This window comes from Choloepus didactylus, chromosome 21 (assembly GCF_015220235.1).
Source record: "Choloepus didactylus isolate mChoDid1 chromosome 21, mChoDid1.pri, whole genome shotgun sequence".
NCBI classification, from domain to species: domain Eukaryota; kingdom Metazoa; phylum Chordata; class Mammalia; order Pilosa; family Megalonychidae; genus Choloepus; species Choloepus didactylus.
Window position 1 is genome coordinate 8,106,739 of NC_051327.1, and position 13,094 is coordinate 8,119,832.

The following is a 13,094-nucleotide window of genomic DNA, read 5'->3' on the forward strand; positions in this document are numbered from 1 at the left end:
CCACGATGCCGGGTCTACATTCCTCCCCGGGAGTCATATTCCACGTTGCCAGGGAGATTCACTCCCCTGGGTGTCTGATCCCACGTAGGGGGGAGGGCAGTGATTTCACCTTTCAAGTTGGCTTAGCCAGAGAGAGAGGGCCACATCTGAGCAACAAAGAGGCATTCGGGAGGAGGCTCTTAGGCACAACCATAGGGAGGCCTAGCCTCTCCTTTGCAGCAACCGTCTTCCCAAGGGTAAAACTTATGGTAGAGGGCTCAACCCATCAAACCACCAGTCCCCTATGTCTGTGGTCATGTTAGCAACCATCGAGCTGGGGTAGGTCAATACCCCTGCATTCTCCACAGGCTCCTCAAGGGGGCACTACATCTTTTTTTTTCCTTGTTTTTCTTTTTTTTTTTTTTAACTTTCCCTTCTTTTTTAAATCAACTGTATGAAAAAAAAGTTAAAAAGAAAACAAACATACAATAAAAGAACATTTCAAAGAGACCATAACAAGGGAGTAAGAAAAAGACAACTAACCTAAGATAACTGCTTAACTTCCAACATGTTCCTACTTTACCCCAAGAAAGTTACATAATATAGCAACATTTCTGTGAACTTGTTCCTACTATATCCATCAGAAATTAACAGACCATAGTCATTCCTGGGCATCCCCAGAATGTTAAATAGCTTATCTGTTCTTCTTGGATTATTGTTCCCCCTTCCTTAATTGCTCTCTACTGCTAGTACCCCTACATTCTACATTATAAACCATTTGTTTTACATTTTTCAAACTTTACATTAGTGGTAGCATATAATATTTCTCTTTTTGTGCCTGGCTTATTTCGCTCAGCATTATCTCTTCAAGGTTCATCCATGTTGTCATATGTTTCACGAGATCGTTCCTTCTTACTGCCGCGTAGTATTCCATCGTGTGTATGTACCACATTTTATTTATCCACTCATCTGCTGAAGGACATTTGGGTTGTTTCCATCTTTTGGCAATTGTGAATAATGCTGCTATGAACACTGGCGTGCAGATATCTGTTCGTGTCACTGCTTTCCGATCTTCCGGGTATATACCGAGAAGTGCAATCGCTGGATCGAATGGTAACTCTATATCTAGTTTTCTAAGGAACTGCCAGACTGACTTCCAGAGTGGCCGAACCATTATACAGTCCCACCAACAATGAATAAGAGTTCCAATTTCTCCACATCCCCTCCAGCATTTGTAGTTTCCTGTTTCTTTAACGGCAGCCATTCTAACCGGTGTTAGATGGTATCTCATTGTGGTCTTAATTTGCATCTCTCTAATAGCTAGTGAAGCTGAATATTTTTTCATGTGTTTCTTGGCCATTTGTATTTCCTCTTCAGAGAACTGTATTTTCATATCTTTTGCCCATTTTACAATTGGGCTGTCTGTACTACTGTCATTGAGTTGTAGGATTTCTTTATATATGCAAGATATCAGTCTTTTGTCAGATACATGGTTTCCAAAAAATTTTCCCATTGAGTTGGCTGCCTCTTTACCTTTTAGAGAAATTCCTTTGAGGTGCAGAAACTTCTAAGCTTGAGGAGTTCCCATTTATCTATTTTCTCTTTTGTTGCTTGTGCTTTGGGTGTAAAGTCTAGGAAGTGGCCGCCTAATACAAGGTCTTGAAGGTGTTTTCCTACATTATCTTCCAGGAGTTTTATGGTACTTTCTTTTATATTGAGATCTTTGGTCCATTTTGAGTTAATTTTTGTGTAGGGTGTGAGGTAGGGGTCCTCTTTCATTCTTTTGGATATGGATATCCAACGCTCCCAGCCCCATTTGTTGAAAAGACCATTATGACTCAGTTCAGTGACTTTGGGGGCCTTATCAAAGATCAGTCAGCCATAGATCTGAGGGTCTATCTCTGAATTCTCAATTCGATTCCATTGATCTATATGTCTATCTTTGTGCCAGTACCATGCTGTTTTGGCAACTGTGGCTTTATAATAAGCTTCAAAGTCAGGGAGTGTAAGTCCTCCCACTTCGTTTTTCTTTTTCAGAGTGTCTTTAGCAATTCGAGGCATCTTCCCTTTCCAAATAAATTTGATAACTAGCTTTTCCAAGTCTGCAAAGTAGGTTGTTGGAATTTTGATTGGGATTGCATTGAATCTGTAGATGAGTTTGGGTAGAATTGACATCTTAATGACATTTAGCCTTCCTATCCATGAACATGGAATATTTTTCCATCTTTTAAGGTCCCCTTCTATTTCTTTTAGTAGAGTTATGTAGTTTTCTTTGTATAGGTCTTTTACATCTTTGGTTAAGTTTATTCCTAGGTACTTGCTTTTTTTAGTTGCTATTGAAAATGGTATCTTTTTCTTGAGTGTCTCTTCAGTTTGTTCATTTCTAGAATACAGAAACATTACTGACTTATGTGCATTAATCTTGTATCCCGCTACTTTGCTAAAGTTGTTTATTAGCTCTAGTAGCTGTATTGTCGATTTCTCAGGGTTTTCTAGATATAAGATCATATCATCTGCAAACAATGACAGTTTTACTTCTTCGTTTCCAATTTGGATGCCTTTTATTTCTTTGTCTTGCCGTATTGCCCTGGCTAGCACTTCCAGCACAATGTTGAATAACAGTGGTGACAGCGGGCATCCTTGTCTTGTTCCTGATCTTAGAGGGAAGGCTTTCAGTCTCTCACCATTGAGTACTATGCTGGCTGTGGGTTTTTCATATATGCTCTTTATCATGTTGAGGAAGTTTCCTTCAATTCCTACCTTTTGAAGTGTTTTTATCAAAAACGGATGTTGGATTTTGTCAAATGCTTTTTCAGCATCTACTGAGATGATCATTTGATTTTTCCCTTTCAAATTGTTAATGTGTTGTAATACATTGATTGATTTTCTTATGTTGAACCATCCTTGCATGCCTGGAATGAACCCCACTTGGTCATGGTGTATGATTTTTTTAATGTGTCTTTGGATTCGATTTGCAAGTATTTTGTTGAGGATTTTTGCATCTATATTCATTAGGGAGATTGGCCGGTAGTTTTCCTTTTTTGTAGCATCTTTGCCTGGTTTTGGTATTAGATTGATGTTAGCTTCATAAAATGAGTTAGGTAGTGTTCCATTTTCTTCAATGTTTTGAAAGAGTTTGAGTAAGATTGGTGTCAGTTCTTTCTGAAAAGTTTGGTAGAATTCCCTGTGAAGCCATCTGGCCCTGGGCATTTATTTGTGGGAAGATTTTTGATGACTGATTGGATCTCTTTGCTTGTGATGGGTTGGTTGAGGTCTTCTATTTCTTCTCTGGTCAGTCTAGGTTGTTCATATGTTTCCAGGAAATTGTCCATTTCTTCTACATTATCCAGTTTGTTGCCATACAGTTGTTCATAATATCCTCTTATAATTTTTTTAATTTCTTCAGGATCTGCAGTTATGTCACCTTTTTCATTCACTATTTTGTTTATATGGGTCTTCTCTCTTTGGATTTTGTCAGTGTAGCTAGGGGCTTGTCAATCTTGTTGATCTTCTCAAAGAAACAACTTTTGGTGATATTTATCCTCTCTATTGTTTTTTTGTTCTCTATGTCATTTATTTCTGCTTTAATCCTTGTTATTTCTTTTCTTGTACTTGGTTTAGGATTGGTTTGCTGTTCATTTTCTAGCTTCTTCAGTTGATCCATTAGTTCTTTGATTTTGGCTCTTTCTTCCTTTTTAATATATGCGTTTAGTGCTATAAATTTCCCCCTCAGCACTGCTTTTGCTGCATCCCATAGGTTTTGGTATGTTGTGTTCTCATTTTCATTCGTCTCTATATATTTAGCAATTTCTCTTGCTATTTCTTCTTTAACCCACTGATTGTTTAGGAGTGTGTTGTTTAACCTCCAGGTATTTGTGAATTTTCTAAGTCTCTGATGGTTATTGACTTCTAATTGTATTCCATTGTGGTCAGAGAATGTGCTTTGAATAATTTCAATCTTTTTAAATTTATTGAGGCTTGTTTTATGTCCCAGCATATGATCTATTCTGGAGAAAGTTCCGTGAGCACTAGAAAAGTATGTGTATCCTGGTGATTTGGGATGTAATGTCCTGTATATGTCTGTTAAATCTAATTCATTTATCAGATTGTTTAGGTTTTCAATTTCCTTATTGGTCTTCTGTCTGGTTGATCTATCTATAGGAGAGAGTGATGTGTTGAAGTCTCCCACAATTATTGTGGAAACATCAATTGCTTCCTTTAGTTCTGCCAGTGTTTCTCTCATGTATTTTGTGGCACCTTGATTGGGTGCATAGACATTTACGATTGTTATTTCTTCTTGCTGAATTGCCCCTTTTATTAGTATGTAGTGGCCTTCTTTGTCTCTCAAAACATCCCTGCATTTGAAGTCTACTTTATCTGAGATTAATATTGCTACACCTGCTTTCTTTTGGCTGTAGCTTGAATGAAATATTTTTTTCCATCCTTTCACTTTCAGTTTCTTTGTGTCCCTGTGTGTTAGATGAGTCTCTTGTATGCAACATATTGATGGTTCATTTTTTTTGATCCATTCTGCGAATCTATATCTTTTAATTGGGGAGTTTAATCCATTTACATTCAACGTTATAACCGTGAAGGCATTTCGTGAATCAGCCATCTTATCCTTTGGTTTATGTTTGTCATATTTTTCCCCCTCTCTATTAATATCCGTTATTGTACCCATACCGAATCTCTTTAGTACTGAACCTTTCTCCAAGTCTCTCTGTCCTTTCTTTGTTTCTCTGTCTGCAGGGCTCCCTTTAGTATCTCCAGTAGGGCAGGTCTCTTGTTAGCAAATTCTCTCAGCATTTGTTTGTCTGTGAAAAATTTAAGCTCTCCCTCAAATTTGAAGGAGAGCTTTGCTGGATAAAGTATTCTTGGCTGGAAATTTTTCTCACTCAGAATTTTAAATATATCGTGCCACTGCCTTCTCGCCTCCATGGTGGTTGCTGAGTAGTCACTACTTAGTCTTATGCTGTTTCCTTTGTATGTGGTGAATTGCTTTTCTCTTGCTGTTTTCAGAACTTGCTCCTTGTCTTCTGTGTTTGACAGTGTGATCAGTATATGTCCCGGAGTGGGTTTATTTGGATTTATTCTATTTGGAGTTCGCTGAGCATTTATGATTTGTGTATTTATGTTGTTTAGAAGATTTGGGAAGTTTTCCCCAACAATTTCTTTGAATACTCTTCCTAGACCTTTACCCTTTTCTTCCCGTTCTGGGACACCAATGAGTCTTATATTTGGACGTTTTATATTATCTACCATATCCCTGAGGTCCATTTCGATTTTTTCAATTTTTTTCCCCATTCTTTCTTTTATGCTTTCATTTTCCATTCTGTCATCTTCCAGGTCACTGATTTGTTGTTCAACTTCGTCTAGTCTTGTACTATGAGTGTCCAGAATCTTTTTAATTTGGTCAACAGTTTCTTTAATTTCCATAAGATCATCCATTTTTTTATTTATTCTTGCAATGTCTTCTTTATGCTCTTCTAGGGTCTTCTTGATATCCTTTGTATCCCTTACTGTGGTCTCATTGGTCATCTTTAGTTCTTTGAGTAGCTGCTCTGGGTGCTGTCTCTCTTCTGATCTTTTGATTTGGGTGCTTGGGCTTGGGTTATCCATATCGTCTGGTTTTTTCATATGCTTTATAATTTTCTGTTGTTTTTGGCCTCGTGGCATTTGCTGAACTTGATAGGGTTCTTTTAGGATTTGTAGACCAACTGAAGTGCTTATCTCTAATTTATCAGATCTACAGCTTCGTGGAGTACACTTTCTCTAACTAACCAGCAGGTGGTGTCCACGAGCCACCTGTTCTCCACAAGCCAGATCTCCCCTGCTTAGCCTTTTTGGTGAGTGGGGGAGTGAGTCTTGTGGGGCCCAATTGGTGTACCAAGCTTGCGTGTGTAGTTGGTGTTGCCTGCCCTGTGTATGGGGCGTGTTTCTGGGCAGTCAGGGAGGGGGGGTGGCCCTAACAATCAAATCTCCCTGGTGATCCTAGAGTTTTAAAGCTGCTGCAATAGTCTAATCCTTCAATTCAGTCCTGCCACAGTTTGTCTCTGCCACTGACCCACAAGTCCTTGGTATTGGCGTATGGCTCCTGAGACTTGCAAGTGGGCCCCTCTTCCAGGCTGTGCACCCCGGGTCCTCTGTTGAGGGATGACTGTGCTATGTCACAAGTGAGTGCCGTCCCCCCAGGGCGGTTCTGGGCTGCTGGGCTGTGTAGGGATGCTTCCAGTCTGCTGAAATGATGGCTGAATGGGGCTTTGTTAATTCACACTGCTCCACCTTCCCAACTCTGGGACAATCAGCTGAGGTTGCAGGGAAGGCTAATGTCCACGCCCAATTTTGTGGTGTGTGCCTGTTATTTGAAGCACTTCCGTCACACTGGGTTGTCTGGGGCAGCTCTGGGCTATGGGGCTGGCGATGGGCAGGAGTGTTTCCTGTCCATCAGGATGATGGCTGTGAGCGGACACCCCCCTTTTCTTGGGAAGTTGTGGTGTTTAGTGAATTTTCTCAGCCACTGGATTACTTCCTTTTGTCTCAGAGCTCTCTTAGTTCTGCTCTTGACTTGACCTGCCCAAATTGCAAGTCTTTGAAGCTTTCTGTATTGGGCTTCTCAGAGTAATTGTTTTAGAAAAAGAAAAAAGGATTAAAAAAAAAAAAAAAAGGGCCCTCCTCAGAGATCTAATGGGTTATTGAAATGCTAAGAGACAAAGCAACCAGGGCCATTAAAGAAAGGTCCACAGGGCAGAGAGATCAGCTTTTCTTCAGGATTTGCATATGCGCCTCAGGGCCTGAGCTCTGCCCTTCCCCCTTCTATGTTCACCAGAACTCTAAAAATCCTCAGCTTTTATTTTGGAGTTTTTCGTGTTGTTTTTTTCCTATGCCTGTCTCCTCTCTGCTGGGCTGGCTGCTTTCAGGTTCTCTGGTGTCTGGTCTCAGTTTATCTATGGTTGGAGTTTGGATCAGTAGAATGAGTTTCCGATAAGGGCTGCCACTGCAGTTCTCCCTTCTCCTTCCCGGAGCTGACAGTCCCTCCTCCCATGGGACTGAGCTTGGCAGGGAGGGGCGCGGGTCCCCTGGCCGCAAAAACTTACAGATTTCGCTGATCTCAGCAGTTCAGTGTTTTCATGAGTGTTGTATGAAGTATGCCCAAAGTCAGATTGTTCTGTGGTGTCCAGACCACGCAGTTCCTGGCTTTCTACCTACTTTCCTGGAGGAGTAACTAAAACATACAGCTCACCAGTCCTCCATCTTGTCCCGCCTCCCTACCGCACACTTAATGTGCTCAGGACGCTATGCTTGTCTTTGACTCCTCAAATACTCAAAGAAAGTATTCTTCTTATCCCCATATTACTGATGGGAAAACGGAAGCTTGGAGAAGTTAGGTCATTTGCCCGAGATCACTGAACAACTGGGAATCTGAAATTCCTGTTAGATCTGACTCCAAGACCTGTGTCCTCCCCACTACACCAGCAGAGCAGGGCCAGCCTTATAACACTTTTAAGTTTTCTTCTTACTTGAGTACATGTGGCACTAAATGGCTAAAAATAAATGCCAGACCAGAGCACTAAATGATAAATTCATAAAACTATAGTGCTAAAAGGCACCCTTGAAAATGTCCTAGATATATAATGATAATATAACCTGGTTATCATTTTGCTTATATTTATAAGACCACAGAAAGACTAAAAGGTTCAAGGGCAGTATTTCCTGCTGGATGAAAATAATCTAATTATAGGATGTTTTATACAAGTCAAATACACAAAATCATTAGTCATATTAAAATATTGACTCTACTAGGATTTTTCCCCAATATACTGAATGTTGTATGGAAGATGGAATGAGTTGCCATGTGCGATCCCTCAGCAATATTCAGATTAATTTGAGGGTTCAACCTTACAGTGCCAATCCATGGGAAACAAAAACCAAAAATCTAGCAATTTTGTTGTTTCAAGGTAGGACCAGTGTAGCGTGCTGCTTCCTTTTGAAACTGAGAAGATATTACAAATATTCTAACAAATGTTTGCTCAAGACATGTCACAAAACTAAATGCTTAAATATATTTTAATTGTGGAAAAAAAATTAATACAATGTAGATCTACCTCATTTTTAAAAGACTAAAAGGTTCAAGGGCAGTTCATTATTTTATTGATATGACAATTTATTTCCTTATTGATGGGTAGTTACACTACATCCAGCTTTTTGATATGATACAATAATTATCCTTCACCTAAATGTATGTGTATATATAACATATTTATATAAATATCCCCAAGGTACATAAACGGATATTATAGATCCTTAACATATACAACACATATTTACTACTCCAAAACATATAATAGACTTAACGTGTGTGTATGTTTGTGTGTTTGTACAAATGCATGTTTTTCTGTAGGATCTAGTCCCAGAAGCAAAGCTTCTGGATTAAAGGGATGAGATTTTTGATACATACTATTAAATTACCCTTCAAAAAGAATTTACCAATTTTATCTACCAACAGGGTATGAGAATGTCTTTTTCCTCACATTTTTCAACCTTGGTTATTTTTTAATATAACATTTCTCCATACGATTGCAAAAAAATGGTATCTCTTTTCTGTGTTAATCTGCATTTTTCTCATTCCAAAGTTGAATATCCCTTGTAAAACTACAAAATTTATTAATCTTGATTATTAGCCCAAATTAGAATTAGTATTACAGCAAATCAATAATACTAACTGTTAAAAATTTAGGTTTACCTATTAGAATCATTATCCTTAATAGGAAATTGCTGTCTATCAGTTTTTTCACTCTTTCTTTGTTGAATGAATCCATCCTCATCATCCTCAGCAGCAGCAGCATACAAGTTTTCTGACACTTCCATTTCACTTCTTTTGTGCTTCTTCGTTTCTTCTCCAACCTTTAACAAAAATTTGACACTTAAGATAATTGTCATTACTTCATTCAATAAAAAGAACTATTTTGTTTTCATTAATCTTATCATTTGGCTCAAGTTTCATTGTCATGATGTTAATCAATAAAATTTTGTTGCCTACTTTATTCATTACACGTCATTGAAGTTTTGGAAACTCTTCTTCATTTCTGTGTAAGTGAAAGAGACAGAATTTCCCAAAATTTCAAAAAGGCTTTTCTTAATTCTGTGCTGTTATTTACATCTACCCATCACCAACATTTTTATCCCCATTTGACTAACAGAGACAGAAAAATAAAAAGACCAATTCACAAAATTTGTCCTTTTCTGCCTTTATCACCTGGACTTTGCATTGAACAGCCAGATCTAGAGGAAATGACACCGTAGGCTTCAGCAAGAGAAAGGGAGCTGTCCCCTTTCCACCCTAAGCTTTCCTTTCTCCCACTATCTTTTATAATTCTCTTCATTTGGATCCTAGAGATATCAAAAAAATGAAGTTGCTCACTGAAATATGTGAAGCAAAGTTTCCCACAGAACAAGAGGTAGAGCTAACCTGCTGAACTGTTAAATGTGGGATTCTAGAAAATAAGCAATGTTCCCAAGTTTTAAATTCAGTAACCACAAAGTTTTATGGGTAAAGGGCATATAAGTACTTACCAACTTTATCCTCATCATGTATTGATAATAGGACTAAAACCCAGAAAGTTTAAATGATTCACCCAAAGCTCCTAAAGCATCAATACCTAGCATTTTATGTCACCAAAAATAGATGATACAATTCTATAATGCTGAGTCAGGTAATTTCATCAGATAAATTACAGATAAATTCTTATCAACCAGATAAATTAAAAGTATAACTTTGGCAAAGTAATTTAATTTAATGTCACCTAAAGAAGGGCTCAACTTCTTTTCCTTTTAAGGAAGAATACATCTAGATTTTTATCTAGCTTTAAAACTCAATGTACCTCAGAACTCAGCTTTCTAATTTTAAGTACTAATTTTTTTTGCTGAGTTTATGCTACCTTTATGATAAAACAATACATGTCAAAAACTCTACCAGACTTTATTAAACAACTTAATGTAAAGATTTGATACAAACATTTGAACGTAGTGATTAAAAATATGTGGAAGCATATATATTTGTTATGAAAAATATCTCAAAGTGTTCATATTGGAATTATTAAGTCCAAGAGATGGAGTAAAGCACATAAAACGGCACAAACGCACAATAAACAGACTAGTTTAGCTGGAATATTTGTTACAACTCTCAAGGTTAGATATATATTTGTATCCCTTCTCTGTCACTGCTTCTTATTTTATTGTCTAAGGAAATGAATCTTTAAGCCAACAGAAAAAAAAAAAAACAACTTAAGAGCTTATTTCTTTTTTCTTCAATGCTTATCCTTGTTCAGAAAATCACATAGTATCTAGCTAAACTAGTTTTCCAGCTTATGTGCCACTTGGAAGACTTAGGTTGATTAAGGACACAAATTATGAGAATCTTTCCCTGAACTCCTCCTACCTAGACTGCAGAAATCATGTTTCTAAACAACTACATATTTGGATAACCCCATTTTATACATGAGCTTTTCATAAGTAGAAAATCAAAATGGATCAAATAATTGATAAGGAGAAACAACAAAGAGTAGCAACAAGTGAACCTCCACCTCTTTTTGAAGTTGAACTTTCTCTTTTTCCAAAGCCCAGAACTCTACTTGCAAAATGCCTATCTCATTCTTAAACTTTTGCATATCTTGCTGTAATTCTTCATTTAGATATACTTTTGATGTGCTGTCACTATACGGTGGAGAAGAACGCACATTTTCTAATTCAGATTCCATGGTTTTGTAGTTATTAGCATTGCAATTACCATGCAATGGCTTCTGGAACAAATCTTGCATTGGTTTTGTTTTCTCATAAGTGTCTGTGACAGCAAAAAGGTTGTGCTTTTTTGTTTGAATCGTACATTTCATTTCACTGGGGCGGGTAAGCCACAAATCAAGAAAGCTTTGGGGATCGCTAGACTGACGTATATGTCCAATGTCTAATTTCCAATTCATGGTATTTTCGTTTGTATTTTTTGTCTTTCGCATATCAAACTCTCGGTCTTCTTTCACTTCAACTGTAACTACATATGGGTTCCTTATAATTTTATTTTCTGCATCATTATAAAAACTCACCTTATTTTTGTGAAAAATGTGTTCAGTGTCAGGTTTATAATCATTTTCTTTTTTTTTTTTTTTTTTTTTTTTTCTTAATTAATTGACAGATTTTATTTACATTGACAAACATAATCATCCATGTATTTAATTTATGGACTACTCAACTGTTTACAGGCTGTTAGCCTATCTGTACTGTGCACTAAGTCTGCCACAACAATATATTTTGCTTGAATTAATCCATTCCATTTGCATGCAATTCAAGCAACTGAAAAGTAAAATAATCAAAGTGTTTCATAACAGTATAAAAAAATGATGCTCATCATTTTGACTTTTGGTCCCAGGATGGTCCAAAGACAAAATGGAAAGTAGGTGGAGTTTGTCTTTATTCTTTGTGGTAGGTTGAATTATGTACACATCTTTGATGGCACCATGGTATTTTCTCATGAAAGTAGTTAGATGTGAACAGAAGCATCAGTAAGACTAATTTGCTGGTCATTGACAGATATTGATTGGTTGTTAGCTATTTATTACAACCATTACTTGTAAAAAGAGATTCAGCTCATTAATGATACCAAAGAATAAGGGCCGAAAAAGATGATGGATGTGTGAAGGGTAGGAAGAGATGTGCCTGAAGAGGAGATGGAAGAAGGATGTCTTAGTTTGCCAGGCTGCTGTGACAAATACTGCACAATGGGTTGCTTAAACAACAGGAATTTATTGTCTTGTGGTTTTGGAGTCTAGAAAGCTTGCTTCCTTTTGGGGTCTGTAGCATTCTGGTGCTCGCTTCCTAGCAATCCTTAGGGCTCCTTGACATGCATCTCCACCTCCTGTCTCATGGTGATGTCCTCTCCTTTCTGGCTTCTGTGACTCCAGGTTATCTTTATTTATTTATTTATTTTTTTTTTTCAAATCCAGATTTTTTTTTTTTTTTTTATCATCATTTTATTGAGATATATTCACATACCACGCAGTCATACAAAACAAATTGTACTTTCGATTGTTTACAGTACCATTACATAGTTGTACATTCATCACCTAAATCAATCCCTGACACCTTCATTAGCACACACACAAAAATAACAAGAATAATAATTAGAGTGAAAAAGAGCAATTGAAGTAAAAAAGAACACTAGGTACCTTTGTCTGTTTGTTTGCTTCCCCTACTTTTCTACACATCGATCCATAAACTAGACAAAGTGGAGTTTGGTCCTTATGGCATTCCCAATCCCACTGTCACCCCTCATAAGCTACATTTTTATACAACTGTCTTCGAGATTCATGGGTTCTGGGTTGTAGTTTAATAGTTTCAGGTATCCACCACCAGCTACCGCGATTCTTTAGAACCTAAAAAAGGTTGTCTAAAGTGTGCGTAAGAGTGCCCACCAGAGTGATCTCTCGGCTCGTTTTGGAATCTCTCTGCCACTGAAGCTTATTTCATTTCCTTTCACATCCCCCTTTTGGTCAAGAAGATGTTCTCCATCCCACGATGCCGGGTCTACATTCCTCCCCGGGAGTCATATTCCACGTTGCCAGGGAGATTCACTTCCCTGGGTGTCTGATCCCACGTAGGGGGGAGGGCAGTGATTTCACCTTTCAAGTTGGCTTAGCCAGAGAGAGAGGGCCACATCTGAGCAACAAAGAGGCATTCAGGAGGAGACTCTTAGGCACAAATACAGGGAGGCCTAGCCTCTCCTTTGCAGCAACCGTCTTCCCAAGGGTGAAACTTATGGTAGAGGGCTCAACCCATCAAACCACCAGTCCCCTATGTCTGTGGTCATGTTAGCAACCATGGAGGTGGGGTAGGCGAATACCCCTGCATTCTCCACAGGCTCCTCAAGGGGGCACTACATCGTTTTTTTTTTTTGTTTTTTTTTTTTTTTCCTTGTTTGTCTTTTTTCTTTTTTTTTTTTTTAACTTTCCCTTCTTTTTTCAAATCAACTGTATGAAAAAAAAAGTTAAAAAGAAAACAAACATACAATAAAAGAACATTTCAAAGAGACCATAGCAAGGGAGTAAGAAAAAGACAACTAACCTAAGATA

The 13,094-nt window shown here is 37.8% G+C and overlaps 1 protein-coding gene across 1 annotated transcript in view; it reads right to left on the reverse strand.

The window, feature by feature from the left end:
• The window catches only part of LOC119518087 (ankyrin repeat domain-containing protein 26-like), a 130,048-nt gene that overhangs the window by 65,457 nt on the left and 51,497 nt on the right, over positions 1-13,094 (reverse strand). The window contains exons 19-20 of the mRNA XM_037815161.1: positions 11,073-11,116; positions 8,720-8,880 (exon numbers count right to left, since the gene is read on the reverse strand). Coding sequence (XP_037671089.1) covers positions 8,720-8,880; positions 11,073-11,116 — 205 coding nt within the window. The remainder of the gene's footprint in view (positions 1-8,719; positions 8,881-11,072; positions 11,117-13,094) is intronic.